The sequence below is a fragment of the Pantherophis guttatus genome, chromosome 3 (genome assembly GCF_059756535.1).
Source record: "Pantherophis guttatus breed Tessera chromosome 3, ASM5975653v1, whole genome shotgun sequence".
Lineage (NCBI taxonomy): Eukaryota > Metazoa > Chordata > Lepidosauria > Squamata > Colubridae > Pantherophis > Pantherophis guttatus.
This window is the reverse complement of record NC_142065.1, coordinates 86649928-86673149: the sequence shown is the minus strand read 5'-3', so window position 1 is coordinate 86673149 and position 23222 is coordinate 86649928. Positions and strand designations below refer to the sequence as shown.

At 37.6% G+C, this 23222-nt stretch overlaps 2 protein-coding genes and 1 long non-coding RNA gene across 6 annotated transcripts in view; 2 read left to right on the top strand and 1 right to left on the bottom strand.

The window, feature by feature from the left end:
• The window catches only part of CCDC18 (coiled-coil domain containing 18), a 39753-nt gene extending 37348 nt beyond the window's left edge, over positions 1-2405 (top strand). For 3 of the 4 annotated variants that reach the window (XM_034437313.3, XM_034437312.3, XM_034437314.3), the window contains exon 28: positions 313-959. In XM_034437313.3, the coding sequence (XP_034293204.2) occupies positions 313-723 (411 nt within the window). In that variant the 3' untranslated portion in view covers positions 724-959. Of the gene's footprint in view, positions 1-312; positions 960-2150 lie in introns of those variants that run through there. The other variant, XM_034437315.3, reaches the window with a different exon arrangement.
• On the bottom strand, positions 188-4048 carry LOC148114653 (uncharacterized). The gene is made up of 2 exons (XR_015733493.1): positions 3861-4048; positions 188-1820 (listed from the first exon to the last, which is right to left on the bottom strand). It is a non-coding gene; the product is annotated as an uncharacterized LOC148114653 (long non-coding RNA).
• DR1 (down-regulator of transcription 1) lies at positions 4029-16590 on the top strand. Its single transcript, XM_034437316.3, has 3 exons — positions 4029-4790; positions 9364-9527; positions 14581-16590. The coding sequence occupies exons 1-3, from the start codon at positions 4571-4573 to the stop codon at positions 14725-14727; spliced, it is 531 nt and encodes a 176-aa protein (XP_034293207.1). The 5' UTR covers positions 4029-4570; the 3' UTR covers positions 14728-16590.
• Positions 16591-23222: the final 6632 nt, after the last annotated feature.

The following is a 23222-nucleotide window of genomic DNA, read 5'->3' as shown; positions in this document are numbered from 1 at the left end:
ATAGTAAGGCTCCGTTAGTAGTTCCCAATTTATTTGTTGCCTTTTAATCTGTTGGTCTCTAGTAAATTCTTTTACTTCACTCTGTCCACTGTCTTTTCCTGTTATTCAAATATTATTTCAGATAATTGCTTAATAATTGTAGAAATAGTATTGGAGATGCTTTGTTTAATAATAATCAAGCCATGTATATTGTTCATAACATTTTTATTAATCAGAAATACTATCAATATTTTTGTTAAACAAGTAGCTTTTGTTAAGATGATCCCTCATCACCTAATTTCTACAAAGCTTTAAATTTGTGTTGCACTCTAGGAATCTGAGCTTACAAGATTACAAACAAGAATTGCAGTTCATGAAAGAACAGCAAGCATCAAGCAACTAATAGAACATCATTGGTTTGATAATCAAGGACTTGACTTTGCTAAGCAGTCTATTTGCAGAAAACTACGCCGTTCAACAAGCACCAGTGATCTAAATATTAAGGACAATAAAAATGTACTAAGTCAAAATCAGACAGTTACACTACACTCTTCAGTGAGTTCTGAAATGTCAAAATATATATCTCATGGTTCACCAAAGAGTTTGAATGAGTCTTCCTTTGATCCTTTGACATACAATGTAGAGGAAGAGGTAACTTGTAACAGTAATGACTTGCAAACACTCAGTGGCATGCTGAAATATATCAACAAGGAGATAAAGGATTCTGAAAATTCTTCACTATAATTTTTATCTGCTGTAAAGAAAAATCAAGTATGTATTTCTGTATCTAATATTTCCTAGCTAAATGGAGTACAAATATACCTTGTCACTGAAGTAACTTTTCATGCAACTATTGTTACCTTTTTAAATGTAAACAGAGTAATTTCTAACACAGAGAAATTAACTGAAGTTAAATCAACAATTTGCTCCCCAAAAGGCCAAGTGCAATACATGAAAATAAAACACTGAGTGAAAAAAAACTAAAATGGAGCTGTCATATTTCTAGAATATTTAACACATCAAAGTCAATGTTTTACAGGTAGTTCTCGACTTATGACCACAACTGAGCCCAAAATTTTTATTGCTAAGTGAAATATTTGATAAATGAATTTTGCCCCATTTTATGACCTTTTGCGCCATAGTTAAGTGAATCACTGCAGTTAAATTAGTACCATGGTTAACTGAATTGGCTTCCCCATTAACTTTGCTTGTGAGTTCACAAAAGGTGATCACATGACCCCAGGACATTGCAACCATCATAAATATGAGTCAGCTGCCAAACATCTGAATTTGATCATGTGACTATGGGTACACTGCAACGGTCGTTAAGTGTGAAAAATGGTCATAAGTCACTTTTTATTTTATGACCTTTATTTGCAATGGCCGTTATCTGTATCACTGTTAAGTGAATCAAATATGGTTGTAAATATGAATCCAGCTGTGCCTTTTGACAGGAAAAAGGAAAAAAGTCACAAAACCTGATCATGTGATTGCAGGACACTTCAATCAATCAAATATGAGCCGACTGCCAATGGCATATGGCATTACAGAGCATGAGTAGGTTATGCACTTGGAAAATTGAATATATTTTCATGACTACAAATTTTTGGAGGTTAGAGACTATAGAAATGATGGGTGAAGGATGGGACCATGGTTCTATTTTGCAGTGGATTTTATTTATAAAGTTACGTTTGGTGATATGCTGTGATGCCTTTCATATCTGACTCATTAGAGATGTTTTTTATCAGTGAGGAGGTTGGTATTATGGCTCTCAGGTGGTCCTCATGTGGCTCTCACGACATTCTGAATTTGAAATCCTCCTTATATGGTCTTGTAGAATCCTGTACAGAAAGAGAGATTGTTTATTATATAATTCATGGCTAGCAAAAGACAATCATTCCATAAGACTGCAGTACAATACATACAACTATGTCAAAATATTGGATTTCATTTAAATTAATTTGTAAATTCTGAGATTGAGCTCTTTTGATTTTAGAGATAATACTTTTAAATATGTACAAACAACATCTCCTAAAATCTCAGAAACCAGAGGTATTGCTGAAGTAAAATTTCCATCTAGGAAGATTGGATATCGCACAGTGCTTTCTTTAATAAGTACATGAAGTCTGAGTGAACTAATATTCTTGTAACTGAAAATATGTTTATTTCAGGAAGAAAGTTTCTGAAGAAATAATGTGCTGGCATGCAATTGACCACAGATGGATTTATGGGCATGGCATGGCGTTCATAACATTGTATAGAAACCACAAATATAGTTATGTTTAGTAACTATCCACCGAAAATTATTTTCTGTCTACTTTTTCAGTATTTTTATTATTTCTTAAACTAGTAATGTTCTTTAATTATGTTTACTAATAAAGTGAAATCCATAAAAAATCATTAAAATTTTTCATTAAACTTTAAAATTTCAGCTAAACACATAATTTATAACCAAACAGATCTTATAATATTGCCCTACATTTAAAAAATTCTACTAATAAAGATAAATGGGATTGTATGTATAGAATGCATGGATTTTGAATGGAAGTTTATAGTCATGTGCAAGTGTGCACATAAAATTTATACACCATTAGTTCATACACTATTGCATGATCGTGATCAAAAGAATCACACACACACACCTACCGGGATGATTCATATCTATGGGGAAAAGTAAACAAGGATGCTTTTCTGTTTTAATTGGCCACTTAGTCTGTCCCAGATCATTCCACCATTATGAAACATCTTGATTTTTTCCTACATGTATTTATCTTAGATTCTATCCCTTGATGATGCACGAATTTGATGCAATGGAGAGAACCTGGAGAATAATATTTTGTATGCAACTCCCATATATTTTTTTAATCTACCCTTAGACACAATAGTTTACGATAGAATTTTTAAGCCAGCTACTTTTTTTTCCAGTTCAGCTTACTCATATATTTGGGGATTAAATGAGAATGCATTTTGAATTAAAGAAAAGGCATGAAATAAATATTGTATTAATTGTGATTATGAGAACATCAAGGCTTGCTTTTATAAAAAGCTGCACATGCAGTATTATATCTTACAGATGCAGCTAAGAAAATTATTTCTAGTTCTCTTTTCAGATAAATCTTTTCCTTGGTGCACTGAAGCAATATCAAAAACTCTAGTATATATGCTGGGGTTCTTGCCTATCCAATAGCTATTAGAGTTCCAAAAAAAATCTATTTTCTTAATGACTTGACTCTATTTATAAAAGAAACTGCACACCTGCAATAACACCTCACAGAAAATAACATTCAACAGTTGTAACAAAACATTTTCTTATTGTTATGCCACTCTTATTTTATCTTCAAAGTCTCTCAAACTGTATCATATGGGCCCCATCTCAACAGCATCTGTTACCCATCACTAAAACTAGTTAAATGTACATGACTAAAACTCGTTAAATGGGCAAAACTTTGCATCACAGGGCAAAACCTGAGCAAGAATATGACCATTCGGTTGCTGCTGATCTCTACTTATATTTTTGCTTTGCTTTGCTATTGACTTAAGTTTGAATAGTGCTAAAACGATGAGACAGAAAACATCAAAACTAGCAAACAGCAAACCGCACACCGACTCATACTGATATGAGCCACGGTGGCGCAGTGGTTAAGAGTGCAGTACTAACTGCAGGCTACTTCTGCCTTCAATTTGACTCCGCCTTCCATCTTTCCGAGGTGGGTAAAATGAGGACCCAAATTTTGGGGGACAATATGCTGACTGTAAAACCGCTTAGAGAGGGCTGTAAAGCGGTATATAAGTCGCTAGTGCTATCTATTTGGGTAAGGGAAACATCTGCAAACGTACAACTAAATGCCGGAAGCATCAAGAGCTCAAAAACTCTTACACACCACGAGCAACATAGTGTCACTGAGCATGCGTAATGCTCCCACCCGGTGAAGTCCACGTTCTGGGGAATTCACGGGCTAAAATGATACCTCGCTACAGTCAAGTGAAAAAGAAACTGAGCGTTCTCGAACCACAATGATTCAGTATACAGTACTGCCTTCCCGTTAAAAAGGCGTTTCCGTTCTAAACCGGAAACGGAAATAGGGTGGACCACGAGGAAGCGCTTCCGGTGGAAGTGGCGTGCGCCGCCGCCGCCGCCGCCTTCGCCGCCGCCTAGGGTTGGTCGTCTGTCGCAAGTTCTGTCCTTGTTCTTGGCGCTGCGTGGCGCGGCGTGTCTGGGTGAGAGGAGCCGAAAGAAACGGGGTTGCCGGCTCTGCCTGACCGGGGAGGTTGGCCGACGGGCCAAGGCCAGGAGGGATATCCTTGCGTTGGGGAGTAGCGGCAGCGGCAGCAGAAGAGCCCGGAGGGATGTGGCGGAGGCAGCGCTGATGGTTGTCGCTGTTGTGACTCTGGCACTCGAGACGGAGTTCGGCGGCGCTTTCCGCCCGGGTTCGAGGAACGCTTTCTGGCCGCGGAGGGCGACCCTCCTGCATCGCTGCGGCGGCCATTGCGCCCTCCCGGCGTCTTGTGGCTTCCCGTTTCCTTTTCTGGGTCGTTCCGGCCGCCTCCCGAACCTGGTAAAGCCGGTGTTTTGTTTACCGATCGATCCAGAATGGCTTCTTCTTCCGGCAACGACGACGATTTGACCATCCCGCGGGCGGCGATCAATAAGATGATCAAGGAGACGCTGCCGAACGTGCGGGTGGCCAACGATGCCCGGGAGCTGGTTGTGAACTGCTGCACCGAATTCATCCACCTCATCTCCTCCGAGGCTAACGAGATCTGCAACAAGTCGGAGAAGAAAACCATCTCTCCCGAGCATGTTATCCAAGGCAAGAACCTTCGCCTGGCCTTGCTCCTTCACACACCCTGAAACTCCTTCAGTTCCTCCCCACCCCCATCCCTTGATCTATAAGAGGAGATTTTTAATTTTCCCTTTGTTGCGATCTTGGAATTATTATTATTATTATTATTATTATTATTATTATTATTATTATTATTATTATTATTATTATTATTTAGACTTCTATACCGCTTCATAGTACTTTACAGCCCACTCTAAGCTGTTTACAGAGTTAGCATATAGCATATTGTATATTAGCATGCAATCCACGAAGCTATAACTTTTAATTCCCTGCAAGTATTCCTTTTTCATCTCCCCATCCCTTTTCCTATTAGCTCCATCACTTGAGTTTTAAAATATACCTGGTATACAGGTAGTCCTCAACTTAACGACCACAATGGAGCCCCAGATTTATGTTGCCAAGTGAGAAATTCGTTAAGTGAGTTTTGCCCCGTTTTGCGACCTTTCTTGCCACAGTTGTTAAGCGAACCACTGCAGTTGATAAATTAGTAATCTCATTGTTAAATAAAACTGGCTTCCGCCATTGACTTTGCTTGTGAGAAGGTTGCAAAAGGTGATCACATGATCTTGGGACACAGCAATGGTCATACACATGAACCAGTTGCCAAGCGTCTGAATTTTGATCACATGAACATGGGGATGCAGCCATGGCCATAACTCTGAAAAAATGGGCGTAAATCACATTTCTCAATGCTGTTATAACTTTGAACAGTCACTAAACGAACTCTTGTAAATCGAGTACTACCTGTACTTGCCTGAGATACTCATCTGCACTTCAGTGTCTGCCTCTCTGCTCCCTATTAAAGCTAGCTCATTGCACATTCCATCCCTTCAGGCAACTTGGTAACATTAGAAATCCGACAGGCAGGAGCTGTTTATCTGGAAATTTTTGTACCTCTTAATTGTTGTATCTTAATAAGTTTTGCATGAAAGAGAAACTTTGCAGATGTCAGCTTAATTCTAAATAAGCACATTTTTAAAAATGAAATGCCTATGTAGAATTCTGTAGCAGTAGTAAATTCTGTAATTGGAAAAGGGGAGGCACTACTGATTTTTATGCAAGGCTGTAGGGATGATCTAAAAGAGAAAAAAGGCTATATGAGGCTGAACAAATATTTATGTTAAAAAGCAAGAATGTTTTCTATTTGAGAAGATGGCTAATTATAATTCTTTGCTTCCTGTAACTTTCTAAAAACAATTTTGTTCTCTTGCTTGCCTTCTAATGAAACTGAAGGATTCTAGTCAAAGAATGTTAATCATAGTTCTTTGCTGATTCTCGCAGGACAGCTTTGAGTAGACAAATAATTCTTAATTGTTATTAACTTTTCTAAAAGGAATGATTATGGTGGGTTTTACTTTGTATTTAGAGAACAGAAGACAACAGTGAAAGTAACCAAGGTCCTTGTTTCATTCAGGTGGCTTTTGATAATACTACTTTCAGAATCGAGACATGTTTGCTACTTTAAGAATAGAAAATGAAAAAGCTGCAAAAACGAGAGTAGTTCCGCTATGCTACATCAACAGACTAGCATTTTTTTTTTCCTTACAGAGGTCAGAGATGAAAGGCTTTCAAGGAGACAGACCTTCTCCCATAGCTGGTTCTTGGCTTTCTGTATATATTTGTTCTACATCATGTTATTCTAATATGGCATCAAAACCCTGACTTGGGTAGATGACAGCCACGCCTCAAGGATGGTTTAGCTGATTTCCCTGCACATAGCAAACAATTGGCTTAGATCATTTTTGTGGTGTCTTCCAGTTCTATGATTCTGTGAGATACATGGTGAAAGTTCTGTGCTATAGAAAGTTCTATACTAAACTATTTTATTTTAAGATATTTATTTTTTTATTTACTTTTCACAGTTTTGAACCTCCCTTCTCCCTCAAAAAATATTTTCTATAGTACACAAAGTGAATTGCAGAATTCACTTTGCTTACAGCTGTCAAGAAGCACAAAGAAATGCAAGACATAGACGTTTTGATTGTTAGAATCACTTAGAATGATTCTAAGGTTAGGACTTCCGCAGTATCTAATTTTCCACTGAGATGGGTATATAGTCCCCCAAATTGAGAAATGGATAAAACATGCACATTTCAGCATCCTTTCTATGGTATCACAGAGCGATGGATGTATTTTAGTTAAGCTCAGGCATGTAACAAATAGTGGCTATTGAGTTTTGCTCATAGGTTTTGCACATAATTACCCAAGGTTGAAACTAGCATCTCATTCAATATATGCATGCCCAAGACTTAGCACATTCTGCTGGCAAAAGAACTGAATGATAGTCTGATTCATCTTAACATTTCTGCCTGTTCTTCTGCAGTAATAACTCTTTGGAATTACCTTTGTCCAGTTAACAGCAGTGTGGCTATACAGAGGCCTTCTCTACCTCAGAGCCAATGTTTGCATAGGTCAAGGCCAATATTAAACTGGCTGTTTCTCTTTTCTCTTTGCCCTCCCATTTCTAGTTAAAGAATATTTGGTTTTATGAGCATTTGTGTGGTTCAAGGTCCCAGGATTGCTCCCCGTTGTATTAGACTACACTTAAACTCATGCTTTTATGGCACACTGGGGATTCCCATTCTTTTGGCTGTGAGGAACAAGGAAAATGCTGTGCCAGGAAGCAGATAGAGAGGTAGCAAATGAATGGTGCAAATAAGTATCTTAAGTATTTGTTTTCCTGGACTAATCAGAGTTAATATAAGTTGACCTCTTGTGGCCAACTTTAACCAAGGAACTTAACATATTTTCATTTTTTGTGAGTCCTTGAACTTTCAGTTTTATTTTTACTCATCTACTGCATTTGGTTTAAAATGATAGCTAGGCATGACATTGTAAGATAGAAGTTGGTGGTATTTTTCTCATTCACAGTTGAGGCTTTTAGAGTTAATGTACAATATTACGGTAGTAGTAGATAAAATGTACAGTATTCTCTAGCCTAATCAGCCCTAAAGCCTATTTATCAATTCTAAAATCTCTGGAAAAGTTAAATGATGCACAGTTAAAAGAAGTCATTTTTGCCCTTTTCCACTACATTCTGCACAGTGTTATGTTGTGTTTCAAACATTTAATGTAAATTTCATGATACTAAAAGAACAAAAGATCTAGCCATTCAGCACATCATGAACTTTAAATGTTTCTGCACAATTTAAGAAAATATTTATTTTGGTCTTGCAGAGTAGTTTCGCTCTTTGATGCGGTCTATATCTTTTTTGTCAGTAGTGCTGCAGCATCAGAGCAAAACTCTTGAGAAAGCCAAACAGATCTGAAAAGATTATTGTATGAGAGAAGAGATAAATCTGGCTGATATTTAGAACAATTCTAAGACTCTATATTATATTTTTTTAATTAAAGGAATGGGTTGGGAGATATCACAGATTTAAATAGTTCTTTAATTAAAATATTTCCACTTGGAGAAGTATATAGCACATCAGGATTTTTCACTAGACTCAGTTATGCTAGGTTCATATGAAAGAGATTTTTTTTCCTTTCTTACCAATTAACCTGATGATGCAGTATTGAATCTTGATAAATGTGGATTCAACATGTTGATCAAATGTTATGAAACAAGCATCAAAATATCTAATATTGCATTAGTATTGAATCTACATATGTGTCAATGTAATGAAATACAAGTAATTCAGTGATCTCAGATAAAGATTTGATTTAATAAATATTTTGCAAAATATAGGTAGTCCTCGTACAACTATTTGTTTGGACACCATTCACAGTTACAGTGTAACTGAAAAAAGTTACAACCAGTCCTCCCACTTGCGATCATCATAGCATCCCCATGGTCACATGATCAAAATTCAGGGCCTTGGCAACTGACATGTACTTATAACAGTTGCAGTGTCCTGAGGTCATATAATCGCCATTTATGACCTTCCCAACTGATTTCTAACAAGGAACGACAATGGGTAAAGTTACATTTTTTTAATGACTGCATGATTCACTTAAAAACCGCAGTGATCATTTAACAGGTGCAGCGATTTGCTTAACGACTGTGTCAAAAAAGCTATAAAATGGGGTGTGACTCAATAATCACCTTGTTTAGCAACGGAAATTCTGGTCCCAATTGTAGTTGTAAATTGAGGACTACCCATCTATAGAAATATATGAAGTACATATATGAATAGTTATATGTGTATGACAGCTTACTGCAGATTTAAAATAGTATAGGAAATGGAGACAGCTGTTTACATACAGATTAGCGTCAGGTGAAATATGATGGATTGCATTCAGTTGGTGTCCCTTTTAATTAGTGGAAGTTGGCTCTCTTATTATTCAGGTGAAATCCTCTAATTATATCCAAATGTTTTGTATCAATAAAGGGACTTCACCCCAACTTTTTTTGTTATTTCTTAAAAGGCTACCAACATAAAGATTTTGCTTTATGACTTATAAATACTGTGTGAGCAATAAAAATACGCTAATCATTTTATATTCATTTGCAGACTGCCAGTTATGCTAGTTTGCTATCTTTTTATCTAAAATTATTTGACTTTAATCTATCACAATTTTTTTTTAAAATTCCTAGCATTAGAAAGCTTGGGATTTGGCTCCTATATCAGTGAGGTCAAAGAAGTCTTACAAGAATGCAAAACTGTAGCATTAAAAAGAAGAAAGGCTAATTCCCGTTTGGAAAACAGTGGCATTCCTGAAGAAGAACTCCTAAGGCAGCAACAAGAATTATTTGCAAAAGTAAGTGTGAAAACAGTTATGAATACTATGCATGTAACACTTTCTGTTAATTAATTGAAGTAATTAACATCATCTTGCTTTTCCTCCAGGAACTCAAGGTACATAGTATTCTCTTCCTCAGTTTTTCTCTGCAACAATGCTTTAAATCACCTCGGGTTAAAAAAGGGAGTTTATTAGCCCAAAGTGACTTAGAGAACTTCAATAGCTGAAGGTGGAGTAGTTTCTGGGTTTCCCCTAATTCCAGTCCAGCTTTTTCAGTGCATAGAATAATGGCTGCGATTTTGTCTATATTTCTGTAAATAAATGTTATAATCAATGAAAATGGATCCGCTTGCCTCAAGTTTGATAGCCTTTGGAATTTTTGGAACTGTAGCTCCATGAGTACCTGCCAGATTGGCCAAATTTTGCTACTTGCCATTTCAAAACACCTGGGTTTTTTCTCTTTCTTTTGTTGTAATCCTAGACTATGTCTTGGAAATGACTTAGGCATCTTCTGGGCAAGATCTGTGTAGTATATAATAGATAAAAATGGATATGCTTAAGTAAAAATTTAGTAGAATTTGAATTTTTAGTCCAAACCAAAATATTTCACTGTAAGTATTCATGGTAAACTATTGCATAGCTGACTTTTTCAGATATTGAAGGAAGTCTGCAAGCTTGCAATCTCATAAAATGAAATCTTATCTCTTGTTCTGTTTTTCCACCTTGTTAAAGTACCATACAGGTAACACTTGACTTACGGTAGCAATTCGGACCAGAATTTCTGTTGCTAAGTGATGTGGTCATAAAACTTGACATCGTGTGAGTGCATCACTTAGCAATGGCAATCCCAGCATTTTCTGTTGCTGTCATTAACCAGAACCCATCAGCTGTTAGTTGAGGACCCATTCTGATCCAAATACTCCTGGCTAGGTCCCTCTCAACCCCAACTCCTCCCAGTCAGCCTGAATCAGCATCATGATGCAAAGCATTCCAAGGCCCCTGTACTCTGCCAGATCAGCCGACCTTCATCAGCTTCTTGTCTTGCTGCTGACTAAGCAAACTCAGCCTGGGATTTTGCAAAGCCACTGCTGGCCATGTAACATTTTTTTTCCTGAGCTTCTGTGAAGAAACAACTGTGTGCAGTCTTAGGAAGAAGAGTCTGTAGAGATTCTTAGTCATTCAGGTCATGGTTGTCCCAAAGGTGCTTTTTCAGGAGGCAACTGGACTTTTCTTGTTTTTTTTCTTTTGAAGACATTTTGCTTCTCAACCAAGAAGCTGCTTCAGCTCTGACAGAATAGTGGGGAATGGAAGGATTCTGTCAGAGCTGAAGAAGCTTCTTGGATGAGAAGCGAAATGTCTTCAAAAGAAAAAAACAAAAAAGCCCAGTTGAAAAAGCACCTTTGGGACTTAGGAAGAAGATTTCACACAGCCAGCAGCTGCCTCATGAAGGACCAGGCCAGGTGTGTAGAAGCAAGAAAACAGCAAAGGTTAGCTGGAGTAGCAGAGTGCAGGGGCCATGGAGTGCAGGAGAACAAAAGGGCAGAGATGGAGGAAGATGGTGGTGGTGGAGGAGAGTTGAAGTCCTCCTATGATCATAAGAGTGGATGGTCTGCCAAGTGCCCAACTTTTTGATCATGTCACCAAGGGAATACAACAATGGCTATAACTTTGGGGACTGAGTGTACCATTCATTCAGCACTGCCATAGCTTTTAATGGCTGATGAACAAATTGTTGTAACTTGAGGATTACCTATACTCAAAACAGCTTAGGAATAAGCAAGAAGAGTGGGGAGGAAAAACGCAAGCAAGGAGAATGGAAAGTTACAAACCAAGCAGTTTTTCTAGACAGTCTCTCCTTTGCCTGACGTTCTCGGCAGGATTGCATTGCTCTTGATGTGTAGAAAACAGATTACTCTCTTGAAATTTTTCTCTCCAGTCTCTGGTCTGAGATCACATGTCAGAGGAACACTGCAAAGATCAAAAATGGACTGTAAATTCATTTTTCAGTATCACTTCAATACTCACTGAACAAATGGTTGGTGAGCAAGGCCTACCTGTATTATAGATGGAGTGTGGGAATGAGTTACAATTTAAGAATTGCATTTTTTTCCTTTTGATAACATTGGCATTTCCGTTCTTCCTAATGTTCTGTTCCTATAGGAAGGCTTTGTTTTCAATTAACCTCACAATACCTGTTTATCTTTTTAAAAGTTGTTTAAAGATCTCTTCTGAAACTTCTGCCTCTTTTTCTTTTCAGGATCTAATTGACTCCATCTCCATCTAAACATGACTTTTCTGGTCTTTTTCTTCTTACTGATACATTCTCTCTTCCTTCACATACTTGTTTTGCAATTGACTCCTTATTCACTTTTTCAGTGTTCACTCACTTCTGTACTTAGTCCATATTCATTCAGCACTTATTCCTGCATTTCTTTAGTATTCTGTTTACACTGAAATGGAATTCAGCTTCCTTATGTCTCTGTTTATATACTCACTTCCATATAATGAGTTGGACCAAAAAGGCTCTTACATACTTACAAGATACAACTTGTAATTGATATTTATAAGATACTCATAACATACCAAATTAGCCTTTGGACATCTTAACATCTCCATTTCCCCATCTTTGGTGAACAAAGAAGGTGACTTTTTAGGCCTCTTTACCTCCATCCAAAACATTGTTTTTATTTCCATCCAAATTTTCCTATCTCATGCTCCAATAATAATTGAGTCTGCCTCTTTTGATTTTTACCATTTTTTGCTCTCTCAGGTTACATTCTTTCAAAACATCTTTTTTCTTTCTATATGCAATAACACAGTACCTTTTTGTCATCTTCCCCTTTTGCAGCCGTTATTGTGTTAAACACATCTCTTCCTCATCCACATGACCATGCATTCTTTTTTATACTTCACATTAGATAACTTCAAACAGTTCTGTAGCACTCAGTAACATCATTCTTTGCTTATGCTCATATTTCATTCATTCTAATTGGAAATTATTCTATTCTATAATATTTCTCCAGAACTCATGCTGTTTTATTCTGTACTCATTTTATTCTCAAGTCTCATTTCTTTCCTTTTCTTCCAGGTCCATTTTTCCCCCTTAGATCCACTCTTCACACTGCTGAAAAGTGGTGTGTCCCACATTCAGATCACCCTTGTATATTTCACTAATTCTCTCAATCTCATACATAATTAATTATGCCCTTACATTTGCATTAATTCCTTTGTCATGTAAGTAAGCTTAAACTTGAAACAAGCAGTCACTTGCTAAGCAGGTGCTCATCAAGCTATCACAAGTGTAATTCGTCTTGACAAATGGCCAAATCACTTCTTTCTTATCTTATTCCCATCCTCCCATTCATATCACCTAGTAGAATAATTGTTGCCCTACATTGAGTTCATTATTAAGAATGTTGTACAGTTTCCTGGTAAACTCATACTTGGTTCTTCCATTATCTCCTTTCAGTGGAATTTAATATGCAGCTACTCCCAATCTGTAGATTACTACTTTCATATTTATCCGTGATAACCTAAATAATAATATCAAGTTGTACTTTCTGACATACTATACATTTAGCCAATACATTCATATTTAAATCTACACCTTTATTTCCTTACACATATTCAGCCCTGTTTCACTAAATCAGATCACATTCAGATTTATTACATTCTTCCCCTTTTTCTTAATTTCTTTGACACACAAAATATCTGTTTCTTTTATTTCCTGTTTTAATTCATGCTGTTTGTCATTTTATATTCTAAGTCACAACCTGTATGTCATGGCCATTGCCATAGATACTGATATTGCGGCCTTCACATAAAGCATTTAGTACCTGCTTAGAGGAGGAATGGACTGGTTTACCATCTCTAATTATATTTATGACCCTTGAAACATTTCCTGCTGTCACTAATTGCAATACTAGTCAATTTTGGCCAGTATGCCAGAAGTACAACAAAAATCTAATTCTGCCCCAAGTTTGTTGACTCTATTCTCTGAGACTCTAAGATTCCTAATCTAGAGTCTCTTACAAGCCAACATAGTTACCTACAGCTCAGCAGCTTATAGATATATACAATACGTTGGCATGCAGAGTGCATTGTCATCTACAGGTAGACCTTGATTAACAACTGTTTCAGTTTGAAGTATGATAGTGGTGAAAAAGTGTGACAAATGCCCACATTTACAATCTTTGCAGTCCTCTCTCTCTTCCTCCCTCCCTCTCTCCCTCCCTCTCTCCCATTTTTATTTTCCTTTTTCCCCCTTACAGAGCAAGCAATTGCCTAAGCAGACTCTTCTTGAGCTGTTTTTCTCTGCTGTGAGCATGTCTCTAAAAAGCGCTAACCACAAGTTAACAAGCACAGCTCGGTGACCTTAATTAGCCTGCTTGCAGCTGCTGCCTGTAACTGACAAGACTTTAATTGCTTTCGCTCTTTCAACTTTCGTTTGTCCCAAGGGGCTTGGGACTCAGCATGCTTGGAACTCCACATGCTAGACAAACAGCAGTAGCACAATCCTTTCAATGTGTATTCCGCATTGAGTGCCTGCTAACTCTTGTTAATCCCATTTTCTCCTATCAATATAAATAAAACCATTAATTCTCTTTGTGCTAAGTACCAGGATGAACATTTGAAAGGGTGGAGGAGTGAGGAGTGTCTCCTGCTTGATTCCTTGATAGTGTTCAGGAAATTACTGTGAAGACCTGGTTATTCTCCCACACCTTGCAGTAGGTTGTAGGTGGAACACACACACACCCCTGACAGGTTTCTGTTTGTATGTCTATCTTCAGGCTGCATATGACTCTTTTTTTCTTTTTTGACATTATTCTAATTTATCATTACTGTAAACCACCCAGAGTCATCAGGAGTGGGAGAGCTTCCAAATTGTAATTTTAAGTAGGTAAACAAGCAAAACAGGCTTGTTATCTCAAAAGTTATTGTTTTAAAGGAAAGCTTCTATAACTGCCTTGCTAAAAGCTATGTAATCCCCCCCCGTCACAGCTGGCAGGTGTATAGTGATATATAGTGCACTGCATTCATTCACTCTAAACTTCTTGCTTTACCTTCCTAGGCTAGACAACAGCAGGCAGAGCTGGCCCAGCAGGAATGGCTTCAAATGCAACAAGCTGCTCAACAGGCCCAGCTTGCTGCTGCCTCTGCCAGTGCAATCAACCAGGCAGGATCTTCTCAAGATGAAGATGACGAAGATGACATCTGAAATGTTTGTAGGCGGAGCTTTCAGTCCTCACCAAGATATAGTTTTCCTGCACAACAAAACCAGTGAAATGAATGCTTGCCTGTAACTTTGTCTTCACCTTGGACCAGCCATTGGTATTTTAAGGACGTCCGCTGTTGTGTGCTGTACATGTCAAAACTGTCTTTTTGAACTTTTGAGGACTTAAGGTTCAGTATCATATCAACTTTGGATTTTTAATGGTGTTTATGGAAATTTTAGACAGCTGTGCGTCATTTATTTGATCAACAGTGTTACAATAACGTTTATAAAATATAGCAGAATTTATACAGAAAACTCTAAATTCACACTTGCATTTCTCTTCCCTTTTAACCATAGAATCTTGTGTAAACATTTTTAATTTGTGTTTTTGAAATAGAGAAGGCATTTAATCTGCTTTGGGGAGAAAAAAAAAAGCAAAGGGTTCAGCGTACTTTGAATTCTTTGTCTTTTAAGTAAGGAAAGAGATACATGGCAATAAATAACATTGCTTAATATCATCAATCTGAGAAATTATACATTTTTGCCAAACTAGAAAAAATGTATGTTTAATAGCCGTTGTACAGATACATGATTTTTTTTTTTGGTATGGGGTAAAAAAAATAATAATAAATAAAACCCAGAACTTTATTACAATGTTGATTCAGTGTTCTGAGCAAAATAGGTATTTCATTTTAAATGTTCCCCAATTTGGAGAATTAAAATGGTTCTTGTTTAAAAGCTGTTTAATTTTAACAGTAGATGTTAAATTACAAGCATAGTCTAAGCATGTTATAATGCACATGCTACTTGAAGGAAAATTAAAAATTGGAAGAACAGATTTGTTTTTAATTCTGTTTGATGAGGAATGCTTAAATAGGATTGTGAAAGCAAACATTGGAATTAATGAGCATGCTCACTGTCAAAGGAATTTTTATTTAATTCTGATTATTAAAGTGTTGTCGTCAGCACAATGTTAACAGGTTTTCAGGCTAGTCTACCAATAGAGAAGCTTTATCTTGTCAAACTGATGGTTCCTACGTTCAGATAGGGGACTAAATAACAATTTAGTTGCAAAGTTTAGTTTGTTGGCTTGAAAGTCTAGGCCGGCCAACAAAACCTTGAATGAGGAATATCTTTTAGGGTGTGAATTAAAAAAAAAAGAAAAAAAAGAACAGTACTCAGATAGCTATTTACAATTTGACAATATACTTGAAAAAAAAAACCCACCTCATATATTTCTGGTACTTTTTTGCAGAGGAACGATGCAGTCTCAGGTCTTGCATATGGATACACCAAACATTTTTAAAGCGATAAGATTTTGATGGGTTACAGAAATAATGCAACTGAAAGGCAAAACCATCCTATCTGCGAAGCAGAAGACTAAAATAGGCATCGAATTAAAAGCCTGCCTGCAATTTAAGTTTAAAGGGGCTTCCCATGGACTAACTTGCTTCCCATGAATTAACTCATTATTTATACGCTGGTTATTGAGAAATACGTTAGTTTGAATGTTAAACTGGAAAAAAAAGAAGATGGGCTCAACTTGTTAAGTATTGGGACAAGATCTAGTTGTCATGAAGGTTGATGTACCAAAGGTAGAAACACTAGGCTAATGAAACTGTGTTAATGTGCAGTGTTGGCTTTTCTAATCTGTACTATGATACCCTTACTCTTCCTGTTTTAAATGAAACATTTTTTTAAGCAAGAACATTTTCTTTTCTGATGCAGAGTTCAGGTTAATATTTTACTGCATCTGGCATGTATCATAAGTTTGAATCCCTGCAACTTTTCCTTTGGACATTCTTGTGCTTTTTTCATATGCTGTATTCCTCAAGCAATAAAATTCAAATGTGTTTTTATATTTAATGCTTGAATGTTCAGCTTTTTGGGGTAATGTCATAGAAAAACCTAACACCATTCACATTTGGGTGAATTATCCAACTTTTTTTATAGTCAGGATGAAGTAACCAAAGAGATGTTCAGAAGAAGTCTGTTATTCAGGCCAGTCCTTCACTGGTCGTGTAACTTTCTCTTAATCACTCTTCCCCCAAATGTACAGATAGTCCTCAACTTAACAACAGTTCATTTAGTGACCGTTCCAAGTTACAACATCAGAAGATAGAAAAAGGTGATCACATGACCCTGTGACACTGCAACTGTCATAAATACATTTGCCAAGCGTTTGAATTTTGATCATTTGACCATGGCCCTGTTGCCATGGTCATATGTGTGAAAAAAATTGTAAGTCGCTTTTTTCAGTGCCGTTATAACAATCACTAAATGAATGGTTGTAAGCCGAGGACTACCTGTACTTAAGAAGACACCTGATCTACGTAACATAAGTATAGCTAATAGGTCATGTATAAAAATATTTCTGTTTGTTTGAATTTGTTAGCTGCCCACTTCCCAATGAACTGCATTCTTGATCTATGAAATTATTGCAGGTCATTTTCAGATCCATTTTTTGTTTAAACCTTTCATTCCAACGCCAGCAGGAGCTTGCTTTTGCATAGTTCAGTTTTTCAGTTCCCATTTGGGAAAAGACTGTTTTTATATGAAGCCTAAAGTAGATCTGCAATACAATTCTTTTTTTTCCCCTTTTTTTCTGTTTAAATAAACTGAAAATAAAACCAGGGTTAGTCAACTGTTGGGAACAGTTTAAATCTTTACAATGAAGACACTGAAAAAGGTATTTCCCAATGTCTAGTGATTGTCAGCAAAACAGGGTAATTTTTAACACTGAAATCTTTGAGGGTGAAATTTAGTGCTTCTGGGCAAGTAGTGAAGGTTCTGGTGCTAGATTATAGTTAAATATTGAAGATAATTCTACAGGACATTCTTCATAGAGAGATCTAGATAGGGAGAAGTTAAGGATGATGCCATATTTTGCTGATAATGACTCATTCACACTAAAAAAAGGGAATTGTTTTGCAAACTTGCAAACCTCAAAATAGGTTGAGCAATAGCATGCAAAATTGTAGGTTGTGCTGTGGCAAACGAGTCTGACAGCCTATTCATCATGCACAAGCTACAACTGTAGTTTCCTGAGCAGTTACTTTATTGATCTGAAACTCTTTTAAGGTTTCCTATAACAGCAAATAATGTAGACGTGGAAAATTCCAAATATAGCCCAAGCATCGCCACTGTCTCAAGGATCTTGATCTACGAGAACCTGAAGATTTTTACCTAAAGTAGGATGGAGAATGAGAACTTTTCAGAAGTTGTTTCTGGAAGCCTCAGCCAGAACAGCCAATTTTTTATTTTTTATTTTAATTTGATTTATATGCCGCCCCTCTCCGGAGACTCAGGGCGGCTTACAATGCGTTAAGCAATAGCCTTCATTCTTTTGTATATTTTATACAAAGTCAGCTTATTGCCCCCACAAACTGGGTCCTCATTTCACCTACCTTAGAAAGGATGGAAGGCTGAGTCAACCTTGAGCCTTGGAGAGATTCGAACCAGCAGAAATTGCAGGCAGCTGTGTTAATAACAGGGTGCACTAAACCACTGTACTATCAAGGCTCAATAATGATGGAACTAGCAATACTTGCAGGCCAATGTTCCACATCCTTGAAGGATTAAACATCAGACCCTGGGTGGAGGATGGTAGGCTGCTGGCTGATTTGTTCTTTGGACTTTTATTTTCTTCTTGGACTCCAGAAGTCCTAGACTCCTGAGGTGATGGAGATGCTTCTGCAAGTCTCCACCACACTGGCTGGGATGTCACTCAGAATCAGAGTTAGATGTCAGTGTGGACATAAGTCCAGTGGCGATGCTGGAGTAGGTCTTTGCCCAGATAACTGAGAACGGGTTGACCCTGTAGGTCCCAAGGAAGTGGACAGGATCCTAGGGAATGTCAGCATAGCCATCTGTGCTTTAGATCCATATCGTCCCTCCTCCCAAGCTGGCTAAGGCCTCTTGGGAAGTGACATGGGTGAGTGCTGGTGATGGTAAATGCTACTTTGAAGAAGGGGATGGTGCCCCAGACCATTAAAGAGGCTGTGGTTTGCCCCTTTCTTAAGAGGCCATTGCTAGATCCTACCCAGATGGAAAAAAATTCATCCTGTCTCCAACTTCCCCTTCTTGGGGAAGGTCATTAAGAAAGTAGTCAACTGCAGCTTCTGGGGATTCTGGATGAAGCAGATCATCTGGACCCCCTCAGTTGGGATTCAGGCCTTGATATGGGATGGAAAAGGCATTGGTGCCGATTAGGAGTGAGAGGTCCAATCCTAGGGTCCCGATTTGCAAGGTTTTTCAAAGGTCAGTGCTTTCTCCACTTCTGTTTAACATCTGCATGAAATTGAGGGAGGAGATAACATCGGTCACCATGGGATGAGACAATACTCAGCCATATATATCTGCCTGTGGTGAATTAAGTGCTGCTGTGGCTGCCCTCTCTTGGTGCTTGGTGAGGTTTGGATAGGGAGCAACAGGCTAAAGCTGAACCCTGGTAAGATGGTATAAATAATAAATAATTTTATTGTCATTGTACGTGTATACATAGTATACGCATACAACAAAATTCACTTAACACCCAAAGACCAGGTTCAACACACACAACAATCCCCAAACACACTCCCACCCACCACAATTCCCCACCCCTAAACCCCCAAGCATCCACACAACAGACCAAGTACTACTATCCAACAGCTCACCGATGGTGGCCTTTTAGTTCATTGTTGAGTGCAATTATAGCTCTGGGATAAAAACTATTCAGAAAACGTGTGGTCCGAGTTTTAATTGTTCTGTATCTTCTGCCAGAAGGCAACAGTCCAAAAAGATTGTAAACAGGATTACAATCTCTTGAAGAATTACCAATTACCTTTGGTCATTAATTGGGTTGCACTGCCCCAGACTGACCTAATGCATAATCTGGGGGTTCTTCTGAACTCATGACTCCTGCTTGAGGAGCAGATGAGAGTTATAAATAACCAGGAGAGCCAGCTACAAGTTGTACACCAGTTAAACCCATTCCTGGACCCAATCTGCCTTTCTCACAGTCACCCACACCCTGATTACCTTCCGTCACATTACTATTTGTAATGTGCTCTACAGTGCATTGGACTGCCCTTGAAGAATATCTAAAAGCTTCAGTTGGTTCAGAATGAAGTAACCCAGAGTTTTGTGCTAGCATTGACTTGTGCTCATGTCATCTCTATTGCAGGAGCTGCACTGGCTGCCGATCTGCTTCTGGATACAATTTAAGGTCTGGTTATCACTTTTAAAGCACTACATGGCCTGGAATCATGCTATTTGAAGGGTCACCTATTTCCCATTACATCTCTCCTGATGGAAAGAAAGGCAGGGTATATTGTAGATCCCATCTATTAGCGATGTACACCTAGCAAGATGAAAAAAAAGGGGGCCTTCTCCATGACGGTCCCTTCCCTATGGACCATGTGTGTGAGCTAGGCAGCCATATAAATCTGGCAAATCTGATTGTGTCTTACTTCCAATGAGCCACCTCCGAATATTATCTTGCTCTCAGGAGTTCAAGGATTTTTCAGTTCTCTTTATCTAAATAACAATTCATGAACATGTCTATCAAGGTCACCTCCATTACTCTCTACAAAAGCAGAGATTGTGTACAATGGATGTCAGATTAATCTATTTTTTCCTCTGCTTGTTTTTTGTAGATGGTTTCTTACCATAAAGAAATCAATATTCTCTGAGTAAGGCTGAGAAAGCTGCATCTTCTACATAAAAAATAGTGGTATCAGCAAACTCATATAAACTATATAATTTGTAATTCCTCCCCTCCCCAAAAAAAAGACTATCAAAATTGAATATTCTTGGCAACAAAGAAACCTGGAACGACTGCTCAGAACACAAGAAAAATTGAAGGACAAAAAGAGAATGAATAAATTGGCTATAACTGGCTGATACTTGCCATGGATCCTAAACTGGGTTATTTTACATGGTAGTATTTTATACTGTTTAAAGTTTTCATGTTTGAAAGATATTTGTGGGAGTACATTTGTCATAAAAGGAGACATGTTATGAGAAAGAATTAAAAAACTGCAAAATGAGTTAATAAGAGATTTTTGAAGCACATCTACCTTCTAACTTGGTGATAAGTTCATCCAGTTATTCTGTGAGTACAGTAGCTTCTCAATGGTGTTTAATTAGCAAGATTGTTAAGGAATTTTTTTTTATAATTGCCATTCATTGAAGACTATATCTCTCTCAGATACTGAGAAAGCACCATTCAAATATTTCTAAAATTTTTTAAAAATATTCATTTGGATAGAAAGAAACATGGTTGTTGGGCTGTATTTTTTTTCAGGGGTGTTAGACAAATTCTTCATGTTCTCTTACTTTGTGTATGTTTTAAGACCAATTTCAACCCCAAATTGCAATATAACAAATTGTAGTAACATAGTAAGGGCGATAAACTTTCCAGCTGTAGTTCCAAATATTTGTGTTAAACTTTGCATTGATTAAACTGTACGCAAAATCAACGCAGCAAATTTTGTGATACCGAGGAAGTGTAGCACCTGTGTGAGTTGGACTATTACAATATTGCTGCTTGTAAATTTTGGTTCTCTTAATACTAATATAATTTAGTCAATTATAAGGAAAATCTGAGTTGGCAAATGCAGTATTTTCACCTTTCCTTTATTCTATCAGATGGCTGAGTCCATTTAACAGCACATATTCAAAATATTCCAATTCATTTTTTTAACCTGACTTGTTCTCATTTAGATGTTTGGAGCAACAGAAAAACAATATTTTTTGAAAGCAGATTTCTCTCCTTCGCTTCTATAGATCTTCTAAAACATACAAGTAATCCTTGACTGTTATAACCATTTAACCACCATTTCAAGCTGACTGTGCTGAAAAAAGTGACCAGTCCTCGCAGTTATGACTATCACAGTATCCCCACAGTCTTGTGATCAAAATTCGGGCACTTCATTAATTTAATGACTGAAGCAAAAAGGACCATAAAATTGGGCATGAATGACTCACTTAACAGCATGGCTTAGCAACAGAAATTCCAGTCCCAATTATGGTTGTAAGTCAAGGACTACCTGAACCATGCAAAACAACGCTTAGAGGGATCTGTTAATTTACTTTGTTGCTCTCTATGCGAAATCCTGTAAATCCATTGTACTTTTATTTCAGAGATGTTAGATGCTACATAAACTTAAAGCCTGACCACTGGAACAGTTTTCTTTTGGAACTAGTAACAGTTGCTCCATAGAAAAGACATATTAATAACAATTAGGATTTTTGTTAGCTATGACCCAGAAGGGAGCTCACCAGATCTGCTTTCCAAGAGAATTGGAGGTTCAGTCATAGCTGTCCAAAAACACCCTTTCGGTATTTTTACCTATGCCACTAATACTACAGCACCAGTAATTTATCAAGCTATCAAAAACACTAAAAAGAATTTGGCTTCTTTCAAATCCAATTCTCTCATGCAATTGGAATGTTTTTCTATTGTACAGTATATATTGTATGTAACTGTTTTGTTTTGTTTTTCCAAAAAATAGCCACCCCATCTTTACCACTAGGTGGCTGTCAAGGTAAATACAATAATTTACCGCATTGACTTTTGAAATATGGAATCATAATATGTAGTGTTTGGGAATGTTCAATCTTGAAATAATTTTTAATTTTTATTACCGGTGATTAACAGCAAAGCCGTAATATCATGGTTGGTAATTACTATTGAAAGACTATTCTAAAATATTACATGCATTAAGCCAGACAATAATTTTATAATGAATTAATGGAGCAATTCTATACCATATGTTGGATCCAGACACACATTGTTGCTATGGTAGTGGAATTCGTGCCCATTTAGCCTGCCACGGGAGAGTGAAAGAAAGAAAACATAATTTCAAAACATATTCAGATTCCCACCCACCCTCATGGCAGAGGTCCCCAACAGGCTGTGGTCTGTTCAAAACTGGGCCGCAGAAGAAATGGGCAAGAACGTCCACATGAAGTTCCACTCGTGCGAGCAGCAGGCAAGCGTGCACACACGTGCGGAGTGGGAATGGAGATTTTGCAGTATCCTTCCCTTGCCACGCCCACCAAGCCACGCCCACAGAACCGGTAGTAAACAAATTTGGATTTCACCACTGGTGTGCACGTGTACGTGCACTGCTCACAGAAATGGAGCTGCGCACACACGCATGCGCCTGCCACTCACACAGCCTCTTCCCCTTGCCGTGCTGGACTGCCAAGCTAGAAAGGTTGGGGACCACTGCGCTATGGAATTGAGAAATATTCTGGAAGAGAAAATCAAATAAATACAGGTAGTCTTCGACTTATGACCATAATTGAGGCCAACATTTCTGTTGCAAAGCGAAATATTTGTTAAGTAAATTTGTCCCATTTTATAACCTTTCTTGCCACAGCTGTGAACCACTGCAGTTATTAAGTTAGTCACATGGTTGTTAAGTCAAACTGGTTTCCCCATTGACTTTGCTTATAAGGTCTTGATCACATGATCCTGGAACATTGCAGCTGTCATAAATATGAGTCAG